Source organism: Mixophyes fleayi, chromosome 6, assembly GCF_038048845.1.
Source record: "Mixophyes fleayi isolate aMixFle1 chromosome 6, aMixFle1.hap1, whole genome shotgun sequence".
NCBI classification, from domain to species: domain Eukaryota; kingdom Metazoa; phylum Chordata; class Amphibia; order Anura; family Limnodynastidae; genus Mixophyes; species Mixophyes fleayi.
In genome coordinates, this window is record NC_134407.1 from 210513132 (window position 1) to 210529650 (window position 16519).

Here is a 16519-nt window from a genome sequence, read left to right on the forward strand (position 1 = left end):
AAATGTATTTATTTCTGAGACAGTGCCAGGGGACGAAATTGGATTTGTGTAACTTTTCTAAAGGAAGCCTCATGCTAATTTAATTATTTTCATGTAAAGTGGCCAACATGTCTTTTTTAGCCTGAAAGCACAGCAGGGAGTAGTTACCTGTTATTCTCCCTTTGTAAAGTGAGAGGAAATGTCTGAACAATGTGTTTTAGGATATCACAGATCAGTGTACATTTTGTTAAGTATAAATTGCATTTAAAATCCAAGTTTAAAGAACATTTCACATTCTGCTGTTGATCTTTGAAATAAACATTTGACTTTTTGAGCCGTGGTCGGAAACGGGGGCTGTTTTACCCCCTGTCAGGCTGAGTCCAAAACTTTATAAAAAGCCAGCACCGTTTGTCCATGTATCACTATACTATCTGTACTGCTGGAGAGCACTAGTACCTTAAACTAGTGTATGTAACGGTCCTTATTAGGACACTTAAGCTAATAACTATGCCTCCCTGTTCACTTGTCATACCCATACTCTCACCTTGCCCAACTTCACGCTCCTGTCCCCGCACTCCCCCGCGCACCGCTAACCTTGCCAACCTTATCCCCATCTCCCCTCCCTCCCTTTCTCCTGTGCCCTCTGGAATGCTAGATCCATCCGCAACAAACTCCCCTCTATCCATGACCTCTTCTTATCTAACTCTCTTAACCTTCTTGCCATTACCGAAACCTGGCTCACTGATTCCGACACGGACTCCCCTGCCGCTCTCTCCTATGGCGGCCTCTCCTTCACCCACTCCGCCAGACCTGGAGACCGCCCAGGTGGTGGAGTGGGCATTCTCCTATCCTCCACCTGTACTTTCAGATTCATTCCTCCTGAACCCTCCCTCTCCTTCTCCTCTTTTGAATTCCACTCTATCCGTCTCTTCTACCCCATCCATCTCCGCGTCTCTGTCATATACCGTCCCCCTGGGCCCTCCTCCCTTTTCCTTGACAACTTTGCTGCCTGGCTCCCACACCACCTCTCCTCTGACATCCCCTCCATTATCCTCGGCGACTTCAATATCCCTATTGACAACCCCACCGACCCTGCTTCCGTCAAACTCCTCGCCCTTTCTTCCTCACTTGGCCTCTCCCAATGGACCTCTTCTTCTACCCACTGCCTTGGTCACTCCCTTGACCTTGTCTTCTCCCACCATTGCAGTCTGTCCGACTTCTCTATCTCCCCCTTTCCACTCTCGGACCACCATCTCCTCTCATTCTCTCTCTCCTCTACTCCTGAACCCCTCCCCCCACCCAAATCTACCCAGTCCAGGCGCAATCTCGACACCCTTGATCCTGCTATTCTATCCTCTTCTCTCGAAACTCTCCTCTCTCCCCTTTCCACCCTGTCCTGCCCTAATCAGGTGGCCTCCCTCTATAACCAAACCCTCTCCTCCGCCCTTGATGCGGTCGCCCCTGCCCAGCCCATTCGCCTTCGCTGCTCCAATCCCCAACCCTGGCACTCCAAACTTACCCGCTTCCTCCAAAAATGCTCTCGTACTGCCGAACGCCACTGGAGAAAATCTCGCTCCCTGGCTGATTTCCTCCACTTCAAGTTTATCCTCTCCTAAAGCTCTGCCCTCTCGCTCGCTAAGAAATCCTTCTTTAAATCCCTCATCTCCTCCCAGTCCTCCAACCCCTGCCGCCTCTTCGCTACCTTTAACACTCTCCTGTCTCCCCCCCTCCCTTCCTCCTTATCTGCCACTGACTTCACCACCTTTTTCTCCTCTAAAATCGCGGCCATCAGACTTGAAATCTCCTCCTCCACCCACTCTTCCGCCACCCCCCCTCTCGCCCTTCCTCCCCCCTCCACTCTCCCCCCCTCTCCCCCCAGCCACCAACTCCTTACCCCCCACCTCGGGTGAGGAAGTCCACTCTCTCATTTCTTCTCCCCCCCCCCTCCTTCTACCTGCCCCCAGGACCCCTTCCCTTCTCACCTTCTTCGCTCCCTTTCCGCCTCCACCTGCTCCCACCTCGCTCACCTCTTTAATCTGTCCTTCTCCACCGGCATCTTCCCCTCCGCCTTTAAACATGCTCTCGTCTCACCCATTCTCAATAAACCCAACCTTGACCCCACCTCACTCTCTAATTATCGCCCCATTTCCCTTCTCCCATTTGCCTCCAAAATACACGAGAGACTTGTCTGCAACCGTCTCTCCACCTACCTCTCTGAACACTCCCTCCTTGACCCTCTCCAATCAGGCTTCCGCCCCCTCCATTCCACTGAAACTGCCCTGGCTCAAGTTATGAACAATCTCCTCTCGGCTAAAGCCCTGGGCCACTACTCCCTCCTGATTTTCCTCAACCTCTCAGGGGCCTTTGACACCGTTGACCACCCCCTCCTGCTTCACACCCTTCAGTCCATTGGCCTCTCCGGTACCGTCCTCTCCTGGTTCACCTCTTACCTTGCCGACCGTTCCTTCTTTGTTTCCACGTCTGGTTCTCTCTCCCCATCTCCAGTCGGGGTCCCTCAGGGCTCTGTCCTTGGACCCTTACTATTCTCACTATACACCTCTTCTCTGGGTGCACTCATCAGCTCCTTCGGCCTCAAGTACCACCTTTATGCTGATGACACTCAACTCTACCTTTCCTCTCCTGATCTCTCTCCCTCCCTTCTCTCCAGGGTATCCGCATGCCTCTCTGCCATCTCCTCCTGAATGTCCTCTAGATTTCTTAAACTCAATCTTGCTAAAACTGAACTCATTGTCTTTCCTCCCTCTCGTACCTCCTTCCCCTCTGACCTCTCTATCAATGTTGACAACTCATCTATCTCCCCAACTCCGCTGCCTAGGTGTCATCCTCGACTCCTCTCTCTCCTTTGCCCCTCACATTCACTCTCTCGCCAAATCCTGCCGTTTCCAGCTTCGCAACATTGCCCGCATTCGGCCCTTTCTCTCCCAGGATGCCACCAAATCTCTCGTCCACTCTCTGATCATCTCCCGCTTGGACTACTGCAACCTTCTCCTTATCGGCCTCCCCCTCTCTAATCTCGCTCCCCTTAGATCTGTACTTAACGCCGCTGCTAGGCTTATTTTCCTCTCTCGCAGTTCCACCTCTGTCTCCCCCCTCTACCAAGCCCTTCACTGGCTCCCCTTCCCCTACAGAATCCTTTTCAAGCTCCTCACTCTGACTTACAAGGCCCTCGCCAACTCCACTGCTTCCTACATCTCTAGCCTTATCTCTATTCACACTCCCTCCCGCCCACTGCGATCGTCCAATGATCGTCGCCTCTCTTCCCCTCTGATTACCTCCTCTCACGCACGTATCCAAGACTTCTCCTGCGCCGCTCCCCTCCATTGGAACAAGCTCCCCCGCTCCATCAGAACTTTCCCTAATCTGTCCTCTTTCAAACGAACATTAAAAACCCACCTTTTCCTTAATGCCTTCTAGTCTCATGCCTAAACTCCCACCGGTTGGCTACCTCTCTTTCTCATCCCTTCTTCCCTTCTCCCCCTTCCTCGACTCCTTCTCCGTTTCTCCCATCTCTCCGTCTCATCCATGTGTCTGTCTGTCTTCCCCTCCCTTTAGATTGTTCGCTCCTTTTAGCGGGGCTCTCCTACCTCCTGTTTCCATCACTTTTAACTGCGCTCTCCAGCTACTCTGCTCACCTCCTCTCGGTCCCTCTGCCCTCTGTCTCCTCTCGCTTCTCTCCGCTCCCCTCAGTGACTCTCAACCTGTCATCTGTGCCTACCCTCTTGGGCCATAGTTACCTGCCTATACTCACTTTTCCCCTCCCTCCCTCTCTTTCATGCTGTGCCTGAGCCCCCAGAGTTATAGTGCTTACTGTTACTTGTACTGTGCTGTTTCACCTTGTACTGTGCCATTGTTTGTCCCTGTACGGCGCTACGGATACTTTGTGGCGCCCTATAAATAAAAATGAATAATAATAATAATAATAAAACATCACTGCTTCAAGATCCTGTTTAGACGCCTACTTACCTGCGTCAATTCCTGTGACCTACAGATTAGCCCAATCTAACTCGTTATCCGTCTGTTCTAAGGTTGGGACCCAAAATTCCAGTACCAACGCTCTGCCTGCTGCCTTGCAGCTCAGGCAAGTGGGATAGGTCAGGGGGAACCATCCACAGCAACCCTCATCTGAAGCCAAGAGGTCAGGGGTGCTAGCCTAGGTGCCCAGCGTGGGGGGTACACTAGCAGCAAAAGTTACCCAGAAGGAACCGGTTCAAGGTGCCGACACAGACACCTAGTGGTGACAGCAGGCCCCTTCTACTGTGGTTGGAGGGGCGCAATTTGGGATAAAAAAAGGGGACGGTGGTAAGGCAAGCCCAAATGGTCCACAGCAACACAACAGCCAGGGTGGCATAGGAGTTCTATCCTGTCACAGTGACGTTATGCCAACAGGCTGGATTGCTTATTGATGTACTTGCACTCCGCCTCTTACAAAACACAGCCAAAATGCATTCAAATGAATTTCCACCTTCATATATTTAAAAGGGATTATCCAATAGGCAGAGATGGACCATGTGTGCGGTGAGCCACTCGCGTACACATGGGTGCAAAGCATTCTGGGAGTGTTAGGTTGGACTTTATAAGCCCAAGTCCAGCGCTCTGCTAACTCTTTCTGATTGGCCTTTGGGCGATGAAAGACCCCTGCTTTCTCTGTGTTTGCACTTGCACCTCTATGGAAATTTAAGATACTATCCTGGTATACTTGTTATATATTATCTGGATATTCTACCTTGCTGTACAATGAGATGAAAAGCTGATTAACATACATAGACAGAGAAGATAAAGAAGAAAGAGGAAAGGACATAACATAAAGTAAAACAAACACACAAGTAAGAGTAGAGTTAATGGGAAGGTGTTGTCTGTTGTGTTGGATGTTATATATATATATATATATATATATATATATATACACACACACAATCTGCATTGTGATTGTGGGTTATTTATAACCAGCATATGTGTGAGTACAGTATTGAGACAGGAGCTTTCAAAAAAAAACCACACACACCCTGGGGTATAGTTACTAAACTGCGGGTTTGAAAAAGTGGAGATGTTGCCTATAGCAACCAAGCAGATTCTAGCTGTCATTTTGTAGAATGCACTAAATAAATGATAACTAGAATCTGATTGGTTGCTATAGGCAAACATCTCCACTTTTTCAAACCCCCAGTTTAGTAAATATACCCCCTGAGTAAATTGAATTCTGCCACAATCAAGACAAGTGCAGCCTATTACATAGGTGTCCTAATAGCCAGCTTGTGCCCCAGCTGGAAGCCTGACTAGGCATCCACAAGACCATAACCTTGTTAATCTCATCTCCAGTGATTAGGTCTTCTCAGGAAATCCATTGTGTAATCTGGTATCTTCTGACAGCAGGGCGGGCTGCTTCAGGGGGTCTGAAAGAGACATGGGCAGTACCTTAGGTATGCTCTAGTGCCTGCAACATAAGAGCCAATAATAAGGTAACCTGGGGAAGGATGATTCACCCCTGACAGACCAGGTCTGAAAGAAGGAAACCAGAGACCAGGTAAAAAGTGGTTTCTGGAGAATGGAGACAGACTTGGTGATTATGAAGCCGGATGTCAGGACTAGTGAGGGGGTTACGGCTTCCACTAGACTGACTGTAGAATCGGAGGCTACAGTAAAGGACTGCAAGTGATAGGCTGAATGGAGCCTGGCTGATTTGGTTCAGGACTCTTTGCCGATAACCCCTGTTGAATCTATTTCAGATCGTTCACCTGTAAGTGTCAGTCTATCAGTTATGAGCTCATCAGCTGGAGAGAATGAAATAAACTGCATGGTTTGAGTGTACAATAAACTCTGCTTTATTAGTTGCAAGTCCCTATCTATATAGCAAAAATCACGTATTACAGAAAACTACGCCCCCAAAAGGTTTTAACCACTCATGCTCCCTTTACACAGATGTTAATACATTCTCTCATTATCACACAGGAAAACTCCCCAGCGGGGGTTGGCTTATCTCCTGTCGGCTATGTCCAAGGTTATAAGCATAGCCTTGCAAATAATGAATTACTCCTACAAAACAGGTGCATCTAATTGTCTTCAAGCTATAACAGAACAAAATGGCAATAAGGCAACAATATGGCGTCAGCTTAGCAAAATAACATTTCTCACCCCGAATACACTCTCCGACTGCTGGCCTGGGTAAATAGCCTGTGGGTGTGATTGGCAACTTCTCTCTCCAGAAACTGTACATATTGGCATTGGATATTGCTATATGATTGTAACAACGCTGGTTTTAAAGGTGTCTGAGTGGGTTGCTTAGACACTGCTAGAATCTGTCACTTGAGCTAATCCAACTGAGGGTCATTGGGGTACCCAGCCGAATAGAGGTACAGGTGGTGCGGACCACTGGTTTAAGACTATGCGGGTCTTCCTCCATTAGCAATTGGCCATTCCTGAGCATATAATCACCTGTAAAGTCTGTAGTGGGTTAAATAAACGCATGGCTCAAAATGACCAGATACCAAGGTGGTCATGCTCTTTTGTATGCGTAACTGGGTATTGTATTAACCTTGTGAGAAAGGGAGTGCTAGGCAGTCGTGACCTTTATTAACATTGTCTAGGTAACACCTTTTATCCCAGGGTTGGATATTATTGGAGCGATAAAAAAAATCTGGAAAGACGCAGTGTAACTAACATAAGAAAAAGTGCGGAAAGCATGAAAATAATACAGGTTAAGTATAGTAAACAGCAAGTATACTACATTAATTCCCTATGTTTAGTTGTATAAAATAACTCCATAGACAGGTAAATATAAGCATACATGTTTTCAAATACAAATGACCACAACACATATCTTAATCCACCCCCTCCCCTCCATACCATCAGCAATACAGATTGTTTGGAAGGAAAGCAGGATAAGGGGATTTGGTTCAAAATTAGGGGCAGTACCTCCAAAAACAAAAAGGATAGATCCTGTAGATGTAAATGGAGGTAGAAGACGAATGGATCCATAATTCCTATTCAAAATTATGAATAGCTTTCTGATGATCAACCACAATACTAATCCTATATTTGCACTATGACTATTTTAGATAATTTCAATAGAATTAAAATCTCCACAAGCTGGAGATTGTTAGTACATGTGATTTGGTAAGTAGAACATAATAAATACGATCCCACCCCCTAATTATAATCCGAATTACTGTGTCCCCAGTTGGTGTGAACGTCTCAGTAGCCAATGATCGGAGACGCCGGTGTAATAAGAAGTCACCTGCACTATGAGTCCCGATTTTGTTATCTTACACAGTAACAAGAAGCCGACCGATACCTGGGGGACAATACTGCACCAACCGTAAGTAACATGACACGGAACCTGAACCTAGTATGAGGAAACACAGCATGGAACGCAGGTCCCGGATGTGACACCGAATATAGAATGTGGACAATGGTTTCACTCCTCGATATCCGGTCTGTAGCTCTCCCGTTCTGTGCTGGGTATAGCCCTATGATCAACACTAATCCTTCCCCATGCAGGTGAGATATGAGATCACCCCCTCCCCCACAATATATAAGTATATTATACTTATTTGAAATATATTGCATTATTATTGCATCCCCTTCATTCTTATTGTTTACATATCCTATCCTCAACACTAACATTATACTGAGATTGTTGTATTCCAACACTCACATTATTCTCAGAGATTGTGGTCTCCCCATCATTAACATTATGCTCAGATTATTGTATCCCCATCACTCATTCAATGTTTGTTGTATCCCACTTACTCGCATTATACACAGAGATTACTGTATCCTAATAACTCACATTATAGAGAGGGTGGGTGATTTTATTCCCATCATTTATATAGCACCATCATATTATTTAATTATTCACATTAGTCGTTGTCTAATTGTATATTACAGTCTAAATTCGCAAATAAACATACACTCAAGTCCATAGATTGTCAGCAGTATGTTATTGGACTGTGGGAGGAAACCACACAAACACTGAATAACACAGGAACCCCATACAGATAGGCACAATATTTTATTTAACAATAACCCTCACCTATAAAACCCTTTTTAACGTCTCACCATCCTACATCTCTGAACTTGTCAAGAAATACTCCCCCCTACTCACCCACTATGTTCTGTGATGTAGCATCACATGACTATCCTGCCTTCAGGACATTTCCTGTGCTGCTCCCCACATTTGGAAGTCAATGCTCCATTCGACCAGTCTTGTCCACAACCTCGAAATTTTGCAAAGCTCCCTCAAAACTCACCTATTCCCACTTAGCTACCCCATCCCATCATAAGATAATTCCTTCCTCACACTCCACCTGCCCCTTCTTCTTCTTTCCCCCCACTCCCATTATCTCCATTTTTCTATCCCACCCCATTCTAAACAACTCCCTCTTTCTCCACCTACCCCTTCCTTCTCTCCGCCTCTATCCATTTACTTCTTTACTCTTGAATGTTAACTCTCACAAGTTTGGCCCTCTCCTCCCGTGATCTCCTCCTCCTCTTTGTAAGGTTTCCTGTGTTCTAGTTGTGTCTTCTTATGTAGTTTTATCTCTTATATTGCTTTTTACCGATTCTATTATTTCTCTTGCTCCTTACTTATCTGTATTTTGTGCTGTTTATTTTTTGTTAATTGCGCAGCGCTGCGAATTGTATGGTGCCATAAAATAATACGATTAGGAGGATGATATTGAATAGCCGTTACAATATAATCACCACGTTGGAACACTCTGCAGAACATAACGCTACTGCACAAAGTGACACACACATTACATACGATAAATCCACATTATACCATTCACATTAAGGATCTGATTTGTGTGTGTGTAGTAAAGTTTGGCATCAGGGCCATCTTAACACCTCCGTGTTGTGCTCGCAGTGAATGTCGGGCAACATTCAGTGCGAGCACAACACGGAAGAGGGGACCAGGGAGGGAGCCGGATCGTCACCAGGTGACCGCAAAAGGTAAGTTTTTTTTGTTTGTTTTTTTTTTTTCTACAGGATTTTTTTTTTTTTCATTGCCTTGGGCCCCCTTTTCCCCTGGGTCACCGGGCACCTGCCCATCGTGCCCAGTCGGAAAGACGGCCATGTAGGGCATGCACAAGTAAGTGCAGGACACCCACTTGAGATGCAGGCTAGTTATACTTCTCCAGATACATTTCTTAGGCGGTGTATCATTGGCTTCCTAAGCCTTTGACAACATCGGCACATGTACTTAACCCATCTCTTTTTTTAAATAGTTAAGATATTTAAAAAAAAAATAAAAAAAAAATACATTGGTCCTCCTCCACCACCAAAATACATTTTTCAGCGCCAAAGCTGGGATAGAACGAACATGGGTTGCCCCTGTAAAAGCGGCTTTGCCAGGCTGGGCGGGTCACACTATAGCGGGCAGACCCACAGTGTGTGGTTGTCCTGTCATAATATAAAACCCACTTCTACCTGGACAGCACAGGGCCAAATTCTGTAGAAGAATTGGTCGCACACCTACCCCCTGGCACTTCTTATTAAGTACTGTTGTGGAACTACAGACCCTAACAAGCCCTGGCAGCCACTGACTGCTCGGCCATGCTGGTATTTGTAGAATGGTCGTATTAAATCCATACTTGCCCACTCTCCTGGGATGTCTGAGAGACTCCCGTATTCTGGGTAGGTCTGCCGGACTACCGGAAGGGCAGGGCATTCTCTCACACCCTGCCCACTGCCTGTGAAGTGTGGGGAGGATAGGGGCCTCCATGATGTGAATCCTGTTATTTTGGGCCCATCCTGGCAGAAAATGACGATGGCCAGAATGACGCAATTGGTTTCGCTCCATCCTCACACTTCAACTCTCCCTCCTTGATCTACCGGAGGGGATGTGTAAAAAGTTGGCCAGTATGATTAAATCTACATTATACCCAGTATAAATTATTTGGGGCATATTCAATAACGTTTCCGGTCCGCGGGATCGCGCCGGAACGGGCCGCAAAATTAATCCACGGTACCGCAATAACGTGGATTTTTGTTCGCACCCCATAGGGATGTGTACGAAAATCCGCATTATTGCAGTACCGTATTACTGCCAATACTGCGCATGTTCCGCGGTAACGCGTGTTAACGCGGACCGGAAACGTTATTGAATATGCCCCTTTGATTCCTGTCGTTCAGTCAATATTGTGCAAAATAGAGATTCTTATTCATGTAATTCAAAATAAATCCATGTTCTACAGAGAAGAGATGGTTTTGTTCCCTTCACTCACATTAAATCCACAGTGTAGAGATTAATTTATCGTAGATCTAAAGCCACATTATACTGTGCAGAGCTGATTTTATTTGAATCCTTCAGATTAAACCATAATATATAGGTAAGAGGTTATTTTATTCTCATCAGAGTTTTTTTTCCTCATCATTCACAATATATGGAGCAGAGATTATTTCATTTTTGTCATTCACATTACATCCACATTATACCTGCAAGAAATTATTTACATTCATCTTGTTTTTATATATATTTTTTTCTTAGTTGGCTATTTTGGTAATGAGAGAAGTATTCCGTTCAGATGATTTTCATGGGAGTTACGTTATTAATATGTTAATTAACTTTATAACTACCTTCCCCCATCCAAAAGAAAAAATTGCAGTGGTAAGGGATTTTTTTTAATAAGTATATGCTAAAATAAATTCTGAATACCTCCCTTTGTTAAATTAGTGAAATAAAGCGAACTATTTAGCACGGTGGCTCAGTGGTTAGCACTTCTGCCTCACAGCACTGGGGTCATGAGTTCGATTCCCGACCATGGCCTTATCTGTGTGGAGTTTGTATGTTCTCCCCGTGCTTGCGTGGGTTTCCTCCGGGTGCTCCGGTTTCCTCCCACATTCCAAAAACATACTAGTAGGTTAATTGGCTGCTATCAAAGTCACCCTAGTGTGTGTGTGTGTGTTAGGGAATTTAGACTGTAAACTCCAATGGGGCAGGGACTGATGTGAATGAGTTCTCTGTACAGCGCTGCGGAATTAGTAGCGCTATATAAATAGCTGATGATGATAATTTATCAAAGTAAGTATGTTGGGGGTTAATGGCCTAAGCGGCATACACTTTGCTTTTGCTTGTCTTGTTAAGCTGTGAGTTTGTTTGTTTTTTTTCTCCTTACTGCTGAGGACTCAAAGTAATTGTTTAAGATGAGCAATAGAACGATTAAGTAGTTTAGCGATAGAATGTAGTGAGCCGCTCTGTTTCTTATTTATATAGAATATATCTACATTATGGTTCCATATTCCTCAGTACAATATATTTTTATCTGTAGGGTCCTTCTGTCATCCAGTCATCCCACAAGAATCGGAGTTCATTTGTAACATCTGTAGGATGGACAAGGACAGGAGTCTCATGGCTGAGAGGATATTAAATCTCACCCTGGAGATCATCTACCTGCTGACTGGAGAGGTGAGGGATTCTGGGAGTGTCTTATTTTACTTAACTCACTAGAGCAACAGCTCTTTACAGTATTGGCCTTCTCCATGCACAGAATTACACAATTGTGATAAAAGAGTCCAGGGAGCATGTGACACCCAGCTGCAGCCACCATGTGTCCGAAGGACGGAGCAGGACCCAGAGCCCCATCACAGAACCTCCACCCCACTCACTGGTACATGAGAGAAACAATGACCAGAGGATTCTAGAACTCACCAACAAGATCATTCAGCTGCTGACTGGAGAGGTGACTGCTGGGAATGGGACATTATACAGTAACACCAGGGGATGTGTCTGGGTGATGACTGTATCATTGTGTGTGTCAGGTTCCTATAAGGTGTCAGGATGTCACTGTCTATTTCTCCATGGAGGAGTGGGAGTATTTAGAGGGACACAAGGATCTGTACAAGGACGTCATGATGGAGAATCACCGGCCGTCCAGACCTCCTGGTAAGAGGAAGTTTGTATCACTTGTTTTCTATATTTATGTGATGGGATTGGCTTCAAAGGTGATGCCTTCAGCGATCGCACATCCCCTTCCCAAGTCGCAACCTCAAGGGGAGCTTCTCTTGGCCGAGGCTACCTATACTGAAGTCCCTCTTCCGTCTGGTGGTCTGGTCTTCCATCTTCCTTTCACTCCTTTACCTTTTGAAATTTTGTATGTCTGACTTTTCCTAGAGCCCTATTTGCTCATTTTCTCGCTCAGAATGAGTCGCTTTTCTCCAATCTGTTTTACAAAGGAGCCTTAATCACTCCCGATAGACGAGTCCCCTCCTTGATGGAACCGTTGGGTACTTTTGGAGCTGGTGACGTCCCCTGACTGGTCGTCATTTCTGGGAAGTGGTAACTGACCTCTAGTGTACAAGGGTCTGGTTATTGTAGGTTTAGCAGTTGGTGAAAAGCTGGACTAGAAGTAGTCATGTGTCCATAGTTCAGTTTGTGGTGGGTAGAGCTGAAACAGTTGATACTGGATTCTGGTATCTTACTACGGACATGGCCAAAAATATTGTCCTCCCATAATGCACCATTTCTTACAGAAAATTGTTGAAGGGAAAAAAAGTGTTTATCAGATAGATATAGATAGATATTCGTTTGTAGTAGAATAAGAGATTAAAATGCATAAAAATGTAACTTATTCCACACAGACTAAATTAAATGGGCTGAAGAAAAAGTATTAATAACTTTTAGAAATAGTTAGAAGTAATTAGAATTCAAGCAGGAGATTCTCCTTCACTTTGAAACTCAACTCTGTGGTGAGTAGCAGATAGATGCCTGCAATATATACATCAACCATTAAAGGAGCATGAATAGAGAAAAGAACTCCCATAGCGTCGCTGTGTGTACTGCAATGATCATGAAGACAGGATAGCCAGAGAACTGTCTGAGGAGATCAGACAGAAGGTTGTAGCCATACATGGACAACACCAAGGTTACAAATCAATCTCCAGCGTTCTTGATGTTCCTGTTTTCACCATATGTAATGTTCTTAGAAAGTTTCCACCTTATGTTTAGAGGACATTGGGAGTTAGGCTACTTGAGAAAAGTTCAGGGCTGCCAATTTTTTGTCCTCTTAATACTTGCTTTTATAATTTTTTTTCCTGCCTCAAATTTTTCCTCTTTTTGTAGCTCATCACTTAGGCCCTGTGGCTCCAATGATTGCGTTTTGCTGATTTGTAGATGGCTTTTTAGCTGTGATTTTATTTTTTATTTTTTTCCATTCAGCAACTTCATATTTACTCTTCTTTAGTTCCTCCTTTCCCAGTGTAATATTACACAGCTCCTCATCCAGTCTCATGTGCTGTTTAGTCAGTTTTCCTGTGATTGTCTGCAGTCTTTCCATCTTAATTTTACTCTTATTTTAAACCTTCATTTCTCTCTAATGATTTTCTACAAGTGCAGGTTTCCTTGTTCTACATGTAGCTGCTATCGAAGACTTTCATCCCCTCGACAAGTTTACTTAGAGTCTCAATATTTCCGACATTTTTCTTTTCTTGCTCCAGTCGCTAAAATTTTAAGTTACGGCTCTGATTAAAGAGGTTGAGTAATGTTAGCACCAGAGGAAACATTGTTTCCCCAAAAAAAACTTGGCTGCTATTTAGGGCAATGCCTCATTGTTTGGCCCCTCTGACTGGCTGAAGAGGGAACATCTGCGTTACAAGGAACATGTAGTGTGTATTCAGCCACTAATGAAGAAGGTGGTAAGTGACCTTCCTGCTCACTGGTCATTGTGATCACTCTGTCTCTCCAGGGACAGGACGCTCACCCGTCATTTATTCATCTGTCTCACAACTCCTGTAGGACAGACAACAGCCTCACACTGGGCCTTCTCCTTAGTGAGCTGCCTGACCCCCATTTCGAGCGGTTTCTGGGTGAGCTGACGCACAGGCTGAGGGATCAGTTGTAAACTCCGATAACTTAGCCTGTAACCATCACAAATATATATTGTAATATATTTTTCTTAGCAAATGTTTATGTTGGTTAGAACGAAGATCTGAGAATTAGGTGATGAGGTCACTTATGAGAACATTCTGTGCTAATACCAGCAGGTCACTAATAAAATCTTCTGATAAATCCTAAATAAACAAGGTATTCAGTCACTTTGTGTGTGTCTCCTATAGATGGATCCAGTGACAGAAATACACCAGAGAGATGTCCCAGTCCTCTTAATTCACAGCATTGTACAGAGGAAGATTTCAAACCAGACAAGCACATTAAGGTATATATGGAATAGATCACTTTTGTACCCCTAACTTTCTATATTTGATTTGGTTTTTATACATTTAAGGGTAAAGTGTGTTGAAGCAATTGGTAGTACAGATCCTTAAATCATAAATGGGATTGGAATTGGGGGAAGGGGGGATTAATGGGGTGAGAGAATCATATAAGCAAAAGGTGAAATGGGACACTGCATTATGACACCTGCCTGTGATACAACAATGTTCAATAGCAAGCTCCAATATTAAATCTGACACATGGTCATCTAATAAAATGATTGCCAGTATTTGGCCTGAGGATGTTTGGACAACCCACCAAAACACTGCTGTTGATTTTACAATAAATGATAGCATTTAAATATCTATAGTGCATAACCCTTTGATACTTCTGATAGCCAGGTAACAAACCCTATATTTATTTGCACCCGCTCTACTGCTCTGGGGTCTTTCAATGTTTGAGTGTCACCAATTTGTAAACCAATAGATCTGTCTGAGATTAAATTAGTGAGGAGTATAACCACTAATTACCCTTCATAGTCTGGTAGTATAGGGAGCATTATTCTATGTAGCTATGGTCCCACTCGCCCTAGCTTTAGCGCTTTTTAAGCCATAAAGAATGTCCCTAACTTCGCAGGGATGACCTTTCCCTGACTGATCTTTGGCCTACTGTCTGTCATTCCTACACTGCCTTCAAGAATGAGTTTGTTTGTTTTTTAGGAAGAAGGTTTGAATATTGTGATAGTTGATATCGATCCAGAGAGTGAGGAGGAAGAAGAGATGTATGTGAAGGTTAAGGAGGAGGAAGTTCCTGTAGATATCAACACCGGTGAGAAATAAACACGAAATACAGAAAATAACATTCACTTGTTCAGTTACAATGTCTTATTCTACACTCTCATCTGTGCGTGGAAAGTGCCCAGTGGGGAAGTCAGGAGCCATTAGACTCCTGTTCTCCTCCTCACATCATATCACTGTGTTACCAGACAAGAGATCTGACCAGTCTCCTCCACACACTCTCTGGTGTTTCTCATACATCAGGAGCCATCAGCCCCTATTAGACTCCTGTTCTCCTCCTCACATCATGTCACTGTGTGTTACCAGACAAGAGATCTGACCAGTCTCCTCCACACACTCTCTGGTGTTTCTCATACATCAGGAGCCATCAGCCCCTATTAGACTCCTGTTCTCCTCCTCACATCATATCACTGTGTTACCAGACAAGAGATCTGACCAGTCTCCTCCACACACTCTCTGGTGTTTCTCATACATCAGGAGCCATCAGCCCCTATTAGACTCCTGTTCTCCTCCTCACATCATGTCACTGTGTGTTACCAGACAAGAGATCTGACCAGTCTCCTCCACACACTCTGGTGTTTCTCATACATCAGGAGACATCAGCCCCTATTAGACTCCTGTTCTCCTCCTCACATCATATCACTGTGTTACCAGACAAGAGATCTGACCAGTCTTCTCCACACACTCTGGTGTTTCTCATACATCAGGAGACATCAGCCCCTATTAGACCCCTGTTCTCCTCCTCACATCATGTCACTGTGTGTAACCAGACAAGAGATCTGACCAGTCTTCTCCACACACTCTCTGGTGTTTCTCATACATCAGGAGACATCAGCTCCTATTAGACCCCTGTTCTCCTCCTCACATCATGTCACTGTGTGTTACCAGACAAGAGATCTGACCAGTCTCCTCCACACACTCTCTGGTGTATCTCATATATCAGGAGACATCAGCCCCTATTAGACTCCTGTTCTCCTCCTCACATCATGTCACTGTGTGTAACCAGACAAGAGATCTGATCAGTCTCCCCCACACACTCTCTGGTGTTTCTCATACATCAGGAGACATCAGCCCCTATTAGACTCCTGTTCTCCTCCTCACATCATATCACTGTGTGTTACCAGACAAGAGATCTGACCAGTCTCCTCCACACACTCTCTGGTGTTTCTCATACATCAGGAGACATCAGCCCCTATTAGACTCATGTTCTCCTCCTCACATCATATCACTGTGTGTTACCAGACAAGAGATCTGACCAGTCTCCTCCACACACTCTCTGGTGTATCTCATACATCAGGAGACATCAGCCCCTATTAGACCCCTGTTCTCCTCCTCACATCATGTCACTGTGTTACCAGACAAGAGATCTGACCAGTCTCCTCCACACACTCTCTGGTGTTTCTCATACATCAGGAGACATCAGCCCCTATTAGATTCCTGTTCTCCTCCTCACATCATGTCACTGTGTGTTACCAGACAAGAGATCTGACCAGTCTCCTCCACACACTCTCTGGTGTTTCTCCTACATCAGGAGACATCAGCCCCTATTAGACTCCTGTTCTCCTCCTCACATCATATC

General features: G+C 44.7%; 1 protein-coding gene across 1 annotated transcript in view; it reads left to right on the forward strand.

The window, feature by feature from the left end:
* The window catches only part of LOC142095447 (uncharacterized), a 42009-nt gene that overhangs the window by 23512 nt on the left and 1978 nt on the right, over nucleotides 1-16519 (forward strand). Inside the window, 5 exon segments of the mRNA XM_075178392.1 lie at nucleotides 11268-11404; nucleotides 11487-11678; nucleotides 11758-11881; nucleotides 14050-14147; nucleotides 14863-14971. Coding sequence (XP_075034493.1) covers nucleotides 11268-11404; nucleotides 11487-11678; nucleotides 11758-11881; nucleotides 14050-14147; nucleotides 14863-14971 — 660 coding nt within the window.